Source organism: Oncorhynchus nerka, linkage group LG10 (assembly GCF_034236695.1).
Source record: "Oncorhynchus nerka isolate Pitt River linkage group LG10, Oner_Uvic_2.0, whole genome shotgun sequence".
NCBI classification, from domain to species: Eukaryota; Metazoa; Chordata; class Actinopteri; order Salmoniformes; family Salmonidae; genus Oncorhynchus; species Oncorhynchus nerka.
Window position 1 is genome coordinate 16,992,698 of NC_088405.1, and position 14,651 is coordinate 17,007,348.

A 14,651-nucleotide genomic window follows, 5' to 3' on the forward strand; every position below is an offset into this window, starting at 1 on the left:
AATGCAGTAAGCCAAGGTAAGTTGCTAGCTAGCATTAAACTTATCCTATAAAAAACAATCAATCATAATCACTAGTTAACTACACATGGTTGATGATATTACTAGTTTATCTTGCGTGTCCTGCGTTGCATATAATCAATGCAGTGCGTATCATTGCTCCAATGTGTACCTAACCATAAACATCAATGCTTTTCTTAAAATCAATACACAGAAGTATATATTTTTAAACCTGCATATTTAGCTAAAAGAAATCCAGGTTAGCAGGCAATATTAAGCAGGTGAAATTGTGTCACTTCTCTTTCGTTCATTGCATGCAGAGTCAAGGTATATGCAACAGTTTGAGCCGCCTAATTTGCCAGAATTTTACATAACATTGAAGGTTGTGCAATGTAACAGCAATATTTAGACTTATGGATGCCAGCCGTTAGATAAAATACGGAACGGTTTCGTATTTCACTGAAAGAATAAAAGTCTTGTTTTCGAGATGATAGTTTCCGGATTCGACCATATTAATGACCTAAGGCTCGTATTTCTGTGTGTTATCATGTTATAACTAAGTCTATGATTTGATAGAGCAGTCTGACTGCGGTGGTAGACATCAGCAGGCTCGTAAGCATTCATTCAAACAGCACTTTCGTGCGTTTGCCAGCAGCTGTTCATGACTTCAAGCCTATCAACTCCCGAGATTAGGCTGGTGTAACCGATGTGAAATGGCTAGCTAGTTAGCGGGTGTGCACTAATAGCGTTTCAAACGTCACTCGCTCTGAGACTTGGCATGGTTGTTCCCCTTGCTCTGCATGGGTAACGCTGCTTCGAGGGTGGCTGTTGTCAATGTGTTCCTGGTTCGAGCCCAGGAAGGAGCGAGGAGAGGGATGGAAGCTATACTGTTACACTGGCAATACTAAAGTGCCTATAAGAACATCCAATAGTCAAAGGTTAATGAAATACAAATGTATATAGAGAAATAGTCCTACAATTCCTATAATAACTACAACCTAAAACTTCTTACCTGGGAATATTGAAGACTAATGTTAAAAGGAACCACCAGCTTTCATATGTTCTGAGCAAGGAACTTAAAATGTTAGCTTTCTTACATAGCAAATATTGCACTTTTACTTTCTTCTCCAACACTTTGTTTTTACATTATTTAAACCGAATTGAACATGTTTCATTATTTATTTGAGAATACATTTATTTTATTGTATTATATTAAGTTAAAATAAGTGTTCATTCAGTGTTGTTGTAATTGTCATAATTACAAATAAATAAATAAAAATAGACCGATTAATCGGTATCGGCCTTTTTTGGCCCTCCAATAATCGGAATCGGCGTTGAAAAATCATAACCGGTCGACCTCTAATCTCATATGTATATACTGTATACTGTATCCTTCACTATCTATTCTTTACTATCTATTGCATCTTAGCCGCTCTGTCACTGCTCATCCATATACTTTATACTAACAGTTGAAGTCGGACGTTTACATACACTTAGGTTGGAGTCATTAAAACCTGTTTTTCAACCACTCCACAAATTTCTTGTTAACAAACTATAGTTTTAGCAAGTCAGTTAGGACATCTACTTTGTGCATGACACAAGTAATTTTTCCAACAATTGTTTACAGACAGATTATTTCACTTATAATTCACTGTATCACAATTCCAGTGGGTCAGGAGTTTACATACACTAAGTTGACTGTGCCCGTGTCATCACGGGAAAATCTAAAGAAATCATCTAAGACCTCAGGAAAGAAATTGTAGACCTCCACAAGTCTGGTTCATCCTTGGGAGCAATTTCCAAACACCTGAAGGTATTAAGTTCATCTGTACAAACAATAGTACGCAAGTATAAACACCATCGGACCACGCAGCCGTCATATCGCTCAGGAAGGAGACGCGTTCTGTCTCCAAGAGATGATTTGGTGCAAAAAGTGCAAATCAATCCCAGAACAACAGCAAAGGACCTTGTGAAGATGCTGGAGGAAACAGGTACAAAAGTATCTATATCCACAGTAAAACTCCTATATCCTATATCAAAATAACCTGAAAGGCCGCTGAGCAAGGAAGAAGCCACTGCTCCAAAACCGCCATAAAAAAGAGAAGAAATGTCCTCGTCTGATGAAACAAAAATAGAACTGTTTGGCTTTAATGACCATCGTTATGTTTGGAGGAAAAAGGGGGAGGCTTGTAAGCCGAAGAACACCATCCCAACCGTGAAGCACAGGGGTGGCAGCATCATGTTGTGGGGGTGCTTAGCTGCACGAGGGACTGGTGCACTTCACAAAATAGATGGCATCATGAGGGAGGAAAATTATGTGGATATATTGAAGCAACATCTCAAGACATCAGTGAGGAAGTTAAAGCTTGGTCGAAAATGGGTATTCCAAATGGACAAAGACCCCAAACATACTTCCAAAGTTGTGGCAAAATGGCTTAGGGACAACAAAGTCAAGGTATTGGAGTGGCCATCACAAAGCCCTAACCTCAATCCTATAGAAAATCTGTGAGCAGAACTGAAAAACGTGTGCGAGCAAGAAGGGCTACAAACCTGGCTCTGTCAGGAGGAACAGGCCAAAATTCACCCAACATATTGTGAGAAGCTTGTGGAAGGCTACATGAAATGTTTAACCCTAGAATTTTTACTGGGATTAAATATCAGGAATTATGAAAAACTGAGTTTAAATGCATTTGGCTAAGGTGTAAACTTCCGACATCAACTGTACATATGAGATGAGTAATGTAGGGTATGTAAACATTATATAAAGTTGCATTGTTTAAAGTGACCAGTGATACATTTATTACTTCCAATTTTTTATTATTAAAGTGGCTAGAGATTTACGTTGGCAGCAGCCACTCAATGATAGTGGTGGCTGTTTAACAGTCTGATGGCCTTGAGATAGAAGCTGTTTTTCTTTTTTTTTCTGCCTTTCTAACGGGTATATTTTCATCTTCGGCACATGAAACCGCTCTCATGTGCAGTGCCCTTTTGACATTGACGGTTTCCCGCTAATTGCATTATTGAACGAACAGTCGCGCTTATAATGTGTAGAAGTAATAGTTTGAGCTAAACGTTGTGATATGTTGCATCAGACTCATTGCTTTTTAACATCTAGTTTTTTAATGTAGCCTAGGCATACTGGTTGGATGAATTTGGGATCTATCATCCCTTAACTGTCCCAGAGTCTGTTTGGAATAGGCTATTTCTTTCTCAACATGCTGACAAATAGATTAGGTAGACTAAACATTTGTACTTTAGTAGATTGACATAGGCTAGTGATGCATGTGTGTCCGTTAAATTTCTCAAATGTCCGGTAAATTAAAATGCCGCCGGTCAAATGTCTGGTGCCACATTTTCCGAACGGAAACCCTGGTGTGTGTACACTTGCATGCAGCCCGTCTGTGTGTATACCCCACCTTAGCGCTGTAAGTGTGGTTGGCATCAGGTGGGTCCAGCACAGCAGTGTTCTTGACCAGAGAGTCCACCTCCTTGTGCATGATGTGGAAGTTACAGTAGTTGCCGAACTGGAAGGGTCGTTGCAGGGGGAAGCCATCCACCCAGGTGAACACAGCATTAAAGAAGTCACTGGGGATGTACAGGCTCTGGTAGCGTCTCCTCAGCTCCATCATGTCACAGTTAGAACTGGAGGGGAGAGAAATAGTTCTGTCAGAACAGGGAGAGAAAATAGTACCTTTCTCCCTAATGTACAGTCACTGCAAATGGTTTTAGAATGGACGAAGAGCACCTGGGATCCGCTTCCATGCAGCTACAACACATTGTTTGTTTGATCAATTACCAAACATATTTTATACAAACTCAGTTGACCTCATATGCACTTTCTTTATAACTATCAGAAACAGAATGAAAGCTGTATGAAAAATGTAAGAAAGGCCCAGAGAGGTTTCCAATACCCCTTATATACAGTTCACTAGACACAAAGTTCTGAAGTAAACTGACCCCTGACTCAGAGATCGTATCAAATCAAAAGCTGAAAGTGATCAATCATCATAATGAATGGCTGACCCACCCGTCCAGGCTGAATTTGGAGAACTGGACAGTATAGCGAGGCACCACCCTGCGAGGGCGGCGGGGGGAGCGGTCACGTCTCGGAGAACGGTCCCTGGAGCGTTTACGTGTGGGAGAGCGCTCTCTGGACCTCCTGCGCTCACGGTCTCTTTCACGACTGCGCTCATCCTTGGTCCTGAGGATGAGTTCAGGGCGGTCGTTGCGGTTGGGGAAGCGGGGGGAGGGGTCCAGGCGCCTGACTGGCTGAGGCATCATCCTCCTTGGGGGCTGGAGCAGACCTCCTGAGAACACATCTAGAGGGATGGGCAAACACACATCAAAAATCCAAATGTCTTTATTTTCTGCAGAAGTAGCAAGCTAGCAACTCAAAGCAAACGCATCGGAGAAACACTAATCATCATCATAGAGCCCCCTACCTTTGGGTGGTGGCTGTGACAGCAGGGGCGGAGGGGGGTTCAGGAGGAGCGGGGCCAGGGAGGCAGCAGAGAACTGGGCCTGGAGCAGGGGAGGGGGGCCCTGGGCCTGTACACTGAAAGTGTTGGGGGGAGGCAGAGACTGGGGCATGTTGGGACCCGGTTTCATCATGTTGGGGCCTCCAGGCTGACACTGGAGAGGGGGGGAGAGAGGAGAGGTTAGCATTATCCCAGGGCTGTTCCATGACGTATGCTGTTATCAGAGTAAGGTTTTTTTGTTTTGATTTCTTGTCCCAAATAGGAGCTTTTAGTTTAAGAAATGTGCTTCATTATGCATAGAGGACATGCACCAAATGAACCAGAGGTTTGTGCCGCTCCCAACAGGTAACCAGGTGCTAAAGCAAAACAGAACTAGAGGAGTGAGGTTTGGTTAGACATCTTTCAGCCACATTATTTTGGGGGGCGGTGCAGTCATGCAACTGTGTGCTAAAGCAAAACAGAACTAGAGGAGTGGGGTTTGGTTAGACGTCAATGAAGTACAATGATTAATTAAATTAATGCTCTTTTCTAGACTCATCATTCACGTTTTGTAAAAATCGGGCCAGTAGTGTCAGATATAGCGTGGGTTAGCAACACATCTCCCTGAGCATGTGTGCCAAATTTCAGCACTCCGAGTCAAATAGATTAAGAGATATAATCATGTGCCCTTTATAGTGCCACCAGGTGGTTGATATGAATATTCTTGCATATGTTGAGTCTTGACAACATGTGTACCAAATTGTGTTACAATACGAATACCCTTGACTGATTTATATGCCAGACTACACTCACGTGAATGTTTATTGGTTAATAGCGGCCTTCTTGTTTTAGGTACTAGTCTGGAAAATATTGAGGTGAAAGACCTTTGTCCATAGATGTCACATATCAAGTTTTGAGTAGATCAGTCATTCGGTGTCAAAAGTGTAGCGTTTTAAGTGTATTTCTCAATATACTAAATGGTGGAAAATCCTGAGGCAAATGTATTTATTGTAAGGAAAAGGACCTATGTACCGAATTTCATTGCTTTAGGTCAAACAGTGTGATGGGGTGTGACCTTTCAAAGTTAGCATTTTCAATCTCTTGTCATAGTGGCACCATCTGGCCAGTCAGTATACTTTTTTTATATGCCGGATCTTTATCGCAAGACTCCATCAAAATCTGCCCAGTGCTGTCTGAGATATTGCGTGTGACTAACATACAAACGAATGTATGGACGGAGACAGATCCACTGTCCCCTCCCCGATTTCATGGTAGGGGACAACTACAAAATGGTCAAGTTATAAAACATCTGTGAGATGTATGGAGAACCTTTTCAATTTTGATAGGTTGTTCCTACCCTGTTCGTATGGTAAAAAAGTGCATATCACGTATGAAAATCATGTATTGATCATAACATTGAGAAGGAAAGGGTTAGAAGCGAAGAAAAAGTGTATCAAAGTGCATTCTGTAAGAAATCTTAGTATTTGTTCCTTTAACTACTGTAAAGTCTCAAAATGTAAGAGAAAAACACATCTCAATGGGACTCTCTCATTACCCTAATGGAACAATGACAGGACATCTTATGGATAGCACCTTGAAAAAAGCACTCTCCCCCGTTGAGAGATTGACGGACGTCACCGTTAGAGAAGCCCAGTGTAAAGAAAAATGTAGATTGGGATTAATTTGTGTTTCTGAAAAATGTTCTGAAAGACAATGGGCCCAAAGATAAAAAGAAAATGTATTTCTAATACTATTCAACGATATATCATATGCGCTTTAAAAGATCAGGAAGCCATCCTGGTCCAAAACAACAAATTAATACTCAGAGTGAAGATGGAAGAGAAGAGAGAGATGAGAGATAACAGAAGGAGAAAAGAAGAAGATGGAGAAGAACGGGCATCAGAAAGGATAGAAGAGAGAATAGGAGGGGGCAGCCCATAGAGAGGTGTGTGAGACGGGACGAGGGTTACATTTTGTCTGCTGTCCATGCCAACGGGGTGCATGTCTGAGTAGCGCTGATGCATCCCCGGGTCAGTATAGAAGCTGCTTAGCTGTGGGGGAACTGGAGGTAAGGACTGGGGCTGCTGCTGAAGCTAGGAGAGGAGGGTGGAGAACAAAGTGGTTAATAACAGATACACAACCATAGGGCTGGATTCCAATCTGATCACTTTCAAACTTCACTTCTGCACTAATTGAGGCCCCCCCTCTAAGATCAGGGGGTGAATACAGCAATGGTGCCATCTATACTGTAGGCTTACAATACATTTCCATTTGAGAGATTGAGTCAACCAGGGCAGACGGGAAGACAGACAGGGATGCAAACTGGCAAGGGCCCAAAAAGTTGACATGGAACATGTAAAGGTGCAAAGGTGCAAGCAGGACTGTCACTGTTCCGTTCATCCTTTATGGCGGTGGAAGTCAGAGGCTGCGTAACAGCGAAGACTAGTCAGAATGGACTGTGCTCTTACAGGTGGAATTATAAGATAGTTTATCTACTTCACACGCACTGCGAGCCACTCAAATAATTCAATGTAACAGAAGTATTTAAATCAATGTCTGCATACTCCAGATTGTCATTACGGCTAAATTACATATTAAAACTGATGGATGCGGACGGAGAGAAAGAATATCTGAACTCTAAAATTCTCATTGTAGGGAAGCATTCTGTGCTTAGTCAATGATTTCAATATGAGAAACATACAATCCCCACCCACATTTGTGATTTACGTGGATTACCCATCGCCGAAAAGTGACGAGTTTGCATCCCTGAGAGAGCTAATGATCAAATTGGAACCAAACCCTGGAAGCACTCAAATTGAGGTGTAAGATGTCACTGGCTAAGGGCCACCAGCATCATGTTCAGTGGGGTGACAAAAGTTTTCAGTTTCACTTCAAGTCTACTGAATGTGACCCAGGTGGCTGTGGAGGCTAGGTGAGGCTCACCGATTGGTTGGCCAGCTGAGGTAAGGTCTGAATGCGCTGGGCATTCCATTTGAAGGGCATGTTGGGGTTATACACGGCCTCCACTAGGACCCTGTCGCCCACCTGGGGGGTCTTCCCCTTCACCGCACTGTGGAGACAACACCCATTATTCACCCACTTGGAAATGCTTTAGAAACGGCAACATATAGAGGTTTGAAACAAGACATTTCCGCTTTGAATAATGGTACACAAATTAGGGATGCAACCAGCAAAATATAGGAAACCCACCAAAAAAAAGGAAACTGGTCCGATTAATGAGACACTTGATGTGAAACATCTAGCTACATTTTCTGTGGCCCAATCCCAAATGGACTTCTCGACCCTATGGACTTGTGGAGATCTGAGAGGACTTGGGCTAGAGGCAGAGACTGGACACATACCTGAGCTGGAAGAAGACGTCCTCGTCCACAAAGCCAAAGGTGTCATGCAGCTTGTTGACAACGCCGGTGAAGACGCGCTGCTTCTGGGGCTGGCTTTGCTGCTGGCTCTGCTGCTGGCTCTGCTGCTGGTGGCTAGAGCGAGGCGTGGGATAGGACACGGTGATCTGGGCTGTCTGCTGGGGGTTGGATAGAGAGAGGCTGGTGGGGAGAGCCACAGGGGGCTAGGGAGGAGGAAAGTTATAGGTCAGAATCAACTTCACCCTACTCCTACTTTCTCTATGGCTGCGGTCCAAACACTTAAAAGACGCACCCTCGCCCACTTACCCTCGCCTTATGCCATTGGCCGAATCCCCACCGCCATCTTGGAAGGCGGTCCAAATGATTAGCCAAGCAAGGGAAGTTTGTAACGTAAGCCCCTCAGCCCTCTTTTTTAGTCGGCTTTGCGAGTGTACAATTATGTTCATGCCAGGGCCTGAAACTCCCCATAATTCAATTTGCGACGATTGTACATCCGCTAAGAAAAGTCAGCGAAAGTTTGAAAACAACATCGAAGGAGAAGTCAAAAGAAGTAAAAACGAATGTAAATAAGTTAGAAATGGTGCTACTAATGCACATAACGGCACAAACACGTCTCGTAAAAAGTAAATATGTTTTTGTTTGGTTATCTTTTGGAAATTGTAGAAATAAAACATTTGCATTCTTCAGAAGTTCCAGCTGGACAGGCTAACGTTAGTTAGGTAATTAATTATCTAGCTGTTATGCAGTGGGCGTATATTAATAATCATATATTTAATATTAGTAGACATGCCATCATAATTGACTGTAGAGCATATAAAGCACCCACAAACTTCCGGTGTCGGAAAACCCAATCATTGCGGGATCAAAGAGTGACGAATTTCAGGCCAAGAGTGGTCCATTTAAAAATAATTCCTTCCTCCCTTGCCCTGCAAGTGTATACTCATCAGACGTCGTGATACGTCATCAGAATTGTCCACTTAATTTGAGGGCTGAGGGGATAGGGTGTTTGGACCGCTGCCTATTAGTCCTAAATGTGTGGATTGTATCACGCAAGGACTGCAAAACTCTGCTAATTTTCCAACATTATCAAGGTTTTCCAGAAAACCTGGTTGGAAGATTCGTGGAATCAGGAGGGATTAAGCAGAAAAGCTGGAATCTTCCAGCCAGGATTTCTCGTAAAACTGGAATTTTGGGTAGGTAACCAGAATTTTGCAACCCTAATCAAGCCCACTAAATTCAAAACATGTGTGTCTAACAATGGAACTGCTGGAAGTGTCTATTCTAATCAAATGTCCCATAGCAGGTCTTCTCATTTCCCAGAGGTGTTAATTATTATTGTGGCCATACACGTCCCATTGTATTTGGCTGTATGCTATGAAGAAGGTCCATGGGGCGACGCACAATTGGCCTAGCGTCGTCCAGGTTAGGGAGGGTTTGGCCGGTTGGGATATCCTTGTCTCATCGCGCACTAGCGACTCCTGTGGCGGGCCGGGCGCAGTGCACGCTAACCAGGTCGCCAGGTGCACAGTGTTTCCTCCAACACATTGGTGCGGCTGGCTTCCGGGTTGGATGCGCGTTGTGTTAAAAAGCAGTGCGGCTTGTTTGGGTTGTGTTTCGGAGGACGCATGGCTTTCGACCTTCGTCTCTCCCGAGCCCGTAAGGGAGTTGTAGCGATGAGAAAAGATAGAAACTACTAACAATTGGATACCACAAAATTGGGGAGAAAAAGTTTTTTTTTTTTTTAAATAAATAATAATAATAAAAATGTAAAAAAATGAAACTTGTAAAGTGATAAGGCGGGGATGCCTACCGGGAATTTGTTTTCACCACTCCAGTTCTTTCAACATCAGCGGAGGCGTCAGAAAAGGAGGCAAGGAGAGAAGGTGGCGTTAGGATGTTGTCACAATTCTTTCCCCAATAGCTTTGGGTTGTATTGTATCGCATTATTCCAAAATCACCACCTACGTATAACAAGAGAGCTCTTGGAATTTTCATGACAAAATGGCATCTTCTTAGACCTATTATGTTAGACTAAATAATTATCCTCAAGACAAGCTGACGTCAGTGGCATCAATTTTGCTAAAAGGTGCAATAAATGTACCAGAGACTAGTTTGTTCCTAATTATCCTACCTGTGAAATCAGCGCTTGCTGGGCCTGGGGGAGCTGTGGAGAGGAAGAGAGAGAGACAGGAGAGAGGAAGAGAGAGAGACAGGAGAGAGGAAGAGAGAGAGAGACAGGAGAGAGGCAGGAAAAGGAAGAGAGAGAGACAGGAAGAGAGAGACAGGAGAGAGGAAGAGAGAGACAGGAGAGAGGAAGAGAGAGACAGGAGAGAGGAAGAGAGAGACAGGAGAGAGGAAGAGAGAGACAGGAGAGAGGAAGATAGGAGGAAGAGAGGAAGAGAGACAGGAGAGAGACAGGAGAGATGGAGAGAGGAAGAGAGACAGGAGAGAAACAGGAGAGAGGAAAAGAGAAACAGGAGAGAGGAAGAGAGAAACAGGAGAGAGGAAGAGAGAAACAGGAGAGAGGAAGAGAGAAACAGGAGAGAGGAAGAGAGAAACAGGAGAGAGGAAGAGAGAAACAGGAGAGAGGAAGAGAGAAACAGGAGAGAGGAAGAGAGAAACAGGAGAGAGAGGGCGAGACAGAGGCAAAGGAGAGGAGAGTGAGAAAGAGGAAAGAGGGGAGAAAGACAGAGGTTGAGAGAAGTCAAGAGGTTAATACTGACAGTGTCTGTACATTCCCCACCCTAGCACCAAGCATAAAGGGCATTGTGATTTGACTGTGCTGCGGCTGTGAACTGCTGCTGCTTACCCCGTATAAGTCTGTGTGTTGTTGATGTTGCTAAAGAGATAGGGTAAACAAAAAAGACTTTCAATGAGTCAACAGTAGAGTGTTGATTGATACACATAATGATTATGGCCTTTCTCAAATCAAGGCGATTCAGAGTTGTCTGTGTGAGTTGCAAACATCAATTTACCCCGTATGAGTCTGTATGTTGTTGATGTTGCTGAAGAGACGGAGTACACAAACATGTAGAAATTGCAATAAGTACTTAATCGAGTAAACAGTACAGTTGATTGATACATATGAGTATAGGGCTGGGTGATATGTCCACACTATCATATCACTGAATTTCTTATTTTTGACTGTATTTGATGTTTCTGAATAATAAAATATATAAATATGCATTATGAATAACATAGACCTGACAAGAGGGTAAAATACACAGATGCGGAACAGAATATTGGCACCATTCACAATTTCGTCTAAAATAAGTAACACTAACTGCACAGGACCATTAATTAATTTCGCAAGAAATTCTCGTTTAGGTCTACTGGTAAATTTATCTCACCTGTGGTAAACTGCAGGTGCCTACAGGTAGGGTTGGGCGATATGGCCAAAATATAACGTCACTATATTTTTCTTATTTTTTACACTTTGATGTTATTTGACATAGTTGATGTTTCTTAATTCTAAGTGGTTTTAATGATCTTTGCTCCATTCTGATTGCTTTATATTGTTTAACCAAAATGCAACCAATTTGTTTTATTATAAGCAGTCCTGTAACTGTCCAGTCCTGTAACTGTCCAGTCCTGTAACTCTCCAGTCCTGTAACTGTCCAGTCCTGTAACTGTCCAGTCCTGTAACTGTCCAGTCCTGTAACTGTCCAGTCCTGTAACTGTCCAGTCCTGTAACTGTCCAGTCCTGTCTTGTCTAGCTGTCCATACCAGTACCTGTTGAACGTATTGTACGTCTGTCTGTCTATATGTCTTATTTTGCAGGTTATTGTTTTGTTTTTCTGTTTTTTACTCCAACTCACATCAGGTTAATAGGTCTGAGTAGGTTAAGCCAGGGAAGCAGTTGGCCAGGGATGGAGATTAAGATGGGGGGCGTGGGAGGACTCAAGGGACAACCAAGGGATTGTTGGCTAGTCGGAGCAGCTCCACTTCTGTTGCTTTCAAATTTCAATCATTTTTTTGTAAAAATAATTATACCAAAAATAATAAGACAAAGTTGACAGTGAAGTGGTCCTATTTGTAGAACATCGCATAGGAATATAAATGATATTTTGTAGCCTCAAACTCTGGTACACAACCAACGGTTTCTATTTGCATAGAACATTTGATATATTCCAGCATTTTCATACATTTCTTATTTTCTTGCACTAACTTGTTTTCATTTACACACTGTCCCACATTTATTTTGTCTTAGCATGCCTATATTTAGTTTTAAACAATCTTAAATTATTCTCACTCTCCTCTTATACCCTGACAACACCGCTCACATCGCATGCGAGAGCGTTGCAAAATACATTTAGAAAAATATGTTATTCAATTATTGCACCCACACAGCTATGCAATTCATTAAAAATCCTACAATGTGATTTTCTGGATTTTTTCCCTCATTTTGTCTGTCATAGTTGAAGTGTACCTATGATGAAAATTACAGGCCTCTCTCATCTTTTTAAGTGGGAGAACTTGCACAATTGGTGGCTGACTAAATACTTTTTTGCCCCACTAAGTTCAAAGATGAAAAAGCCTGGAAGGAGAGGTGACTAGAAATGATTCGGTTGACCGTTTTATGTGTAGATTAATTGGAGGAGTAGAGGACCTTGTGAATTTCAGGTAAAATAACTCAATGTTTATATTCCAGGACAAATTAGCTAGCAACAGCAAGCTAGATAAATAGGACAAATTAGCTAGCAATTGTAAGCTAACCAGCTAAATTGCCATAAATGTTCAATGCTTTTCGACCTATCCCCAAATTAATGGAATTGGTTCAGAGTTTTTGATATTTTAACCTGGGTGTCGTGATCGTGTTTGGTGTAGGGGGACAAAATAAATGTATGCACGATGGCGCACGCACGCAGCCGGTTTGGGTTCTGTGTTAGACTGTATTATCAGCTTCAGCTGCAGTTGTTACTTTCACCACTAGGGGTAGTCAGACAATTTCCGAGGGTATATTTGGCACGGTTGCCCTCCCGAAGTTGTTGACTTGTTATGCTAGCAAGTTAGACAGCAGTTCTCAGCTGTCAGAAGTTTCTTACTGGTGCTTAAAACAGATTGGCAAAACAAAAGTTGAGTGATTATGTAAAGTAAAAATCCAAAAAGGTCCGTGAATGAAGTGGCACAGCGGTCTAAGGCATCTCAATGCAAGTGGCGTCACTACAGTCCCTGGTTCAAATCAGGGCTGTATCACATCCGGCCGTGATTGGGAGCTCCATAGGGCTGCGCACAATTGGCCCAACGTCGTCCAGGTTTGGCCGGGGTAGGCCGTCATTGTAAATAATAATTTGTTTTTAACTGACTTACCCAGTTAAATAAAGATTATATTTATAAAAAATATAAAAAAATAAGAATACCGGTATCTTTTTTTACCGTTTGTCGTCCAGCCCTACATGAGTATGACCGTTCTTAAATCAATGCGATTCAGAGCTGCACATCAATAATTTACCCCGTATAAGTCTGTATGTTGTTGCTGAAGAGATTGGGTACACACAGATATTGCAATAAGTACAATATATATACAAACGTATGTGGACACCCCTTCAAATTAGTGGATTTGGCTATTTCAGCCACACCCGTAGCTGACAGGCGTATAAAATCGACCACACAGCCATGCAATTTCCTTAGACAAACATTGGCAGTAGAATAGCCTTACTGAAGAACTCAGTGACTTTAAACGTGGCATCGTCATAAGATGCCACCTTTCCGAAAAGTCAGTTCATCAAATGTCTGCCCTGCTAGAGCTGCCCTGGTTAACTGAACGTGGTGTTATTGTGAAGTGGAAACGTCTAGGAGCAACAACGGCTCAGCTTCGAAGTGGTAGGCCACACAAGCTAACGGGGAAGGCTAGGTAAAAAGGGTCTGTTCACGATTGCAACACTCACTACCGAGTTCCAAACTGCCTCTGGAAACAACGTTCGCACAATAACTGTTTGTCGGGAGCTTAATGAAATGGATTTCCATGGCCGAGCAGCCATACAAAAGCCTAAGATCACCATGCGCAATGCCAAGCGTCAGCTGGAGTGGTGTAAAGCTAGCCACCATTGGACTCTGGAGCAATGGAAACACGTTCTCTGGAGTGACGAATCACGCTTCACCAGATGCCAGGAGAACGCTACCTGCCCCAATGCATAGTGCCAACTGTAAAGTTTGGTGGAGGAGGAATAATGGTCTGGGGCTGTTTTTCATGGTTCAGACCAGGTTCCATAGTTCCAGTGAAGGGAAATCTTAACGCTACAGCATACATTGACATTCTAGACAATTCTGTGCTAACTTTGTGGCAAAATTTTGGGGCTGGCCCTTTCCTGTGTCAGCATGACAATGCCCCTGTGCACAAAGCGAGGTCCATACAGAAATGGTTTGTCGTGATTGGTGTGGAAGAACTTGACTGGCCTGCCTGGCTCTGACCTCCACCCCATTGAACACCTTTGGGATGATTTGGAACGCTGACTGCAAGTCTGGCCTAATCGCCCATAATCGCCCAACATCTGTGCCTGACCTCACTAATGATCGTGGCTGAATGGAAGCAAGGCCCCGCAGCAATGTTCCAACACCTAGTGGAAAACCTTCCCAGAAGAGTGGAGGCTGTTATAGCAGCAAAGGGGGAGCAACTCCATATTATTGCCCATGATTTTGGAATGAGATGTTCGACGAGCAGGTGTCCACATACTTTTGGTATTTCATTGAGTAAACAATATATTTTTTGATTGATACATATCAAGCGACCAGCATCATCAGCAAGGTCTTTTTCAAGATAAGTTGGTGATTCAGAGTTGTACATCAATAATTTGCACCTATAAAAATATATCAAACA

The 14,651-nt window shown here is 42.7% G+C and overlaps 1 protein-coding gene across 7 annotated transcripts in view; it reads right to left on the reverse strand.

Moving 5' to 3' along the window:
• The window catches only part of LOC115134956 (cell division cycle and apoptosis regulator protein 1-like), a 37,624-nt gene that overhangs the window by 16,788 nt on the left and 6,185 nt on the right, over positions 1-14,651 (reverse strand). For 6 of the 7 annotated variants that reach the window (XM_065023079.1, XM_065023078.1, XM_065023080.1 and 3 more), the window contains exons 5-14: positions 10,810-10,839; positions 10,644-10,673; positions 9,966-9,998; positions 9,645-9,671; positions 7,817-8,037; positions 7,398-7,524; positions 6,425-6,547; positions 4,440-4,629; positions 4,025-4,316; positions 3,414-3,639 (exon numbers count right to left, since the gene is read on the reverse strand). In XM_065023079.1, coding sequence (XP_064879151.1) covers positions 3,414-3,639; positions 4,025-4,316; positions 4,440-4,629; positions 6,425-6,547; positions 7,398-7,524; positions 7,817-8,037; positions 9,645-9,671; positions 9,966-9,998; positions 10,644-10,673; positions 10,810-10,839 — 1,299 coding nt within the window. The remainder of the gene's footprint in view (positions 1-3,413; positions 3,640-4,024; positions 4,317-4,439; positions 4,630-6,424; positions 6,548-7,397; positions 7,525-7,816; positions 8,038-9,644; positions 9,672-9,965; positions 9,999-10,643; positions 10,674-10,809; positions 10,840-14,651) is intronic. The other variant, XM_065023082.1, reaches the window with a different exon arrangement.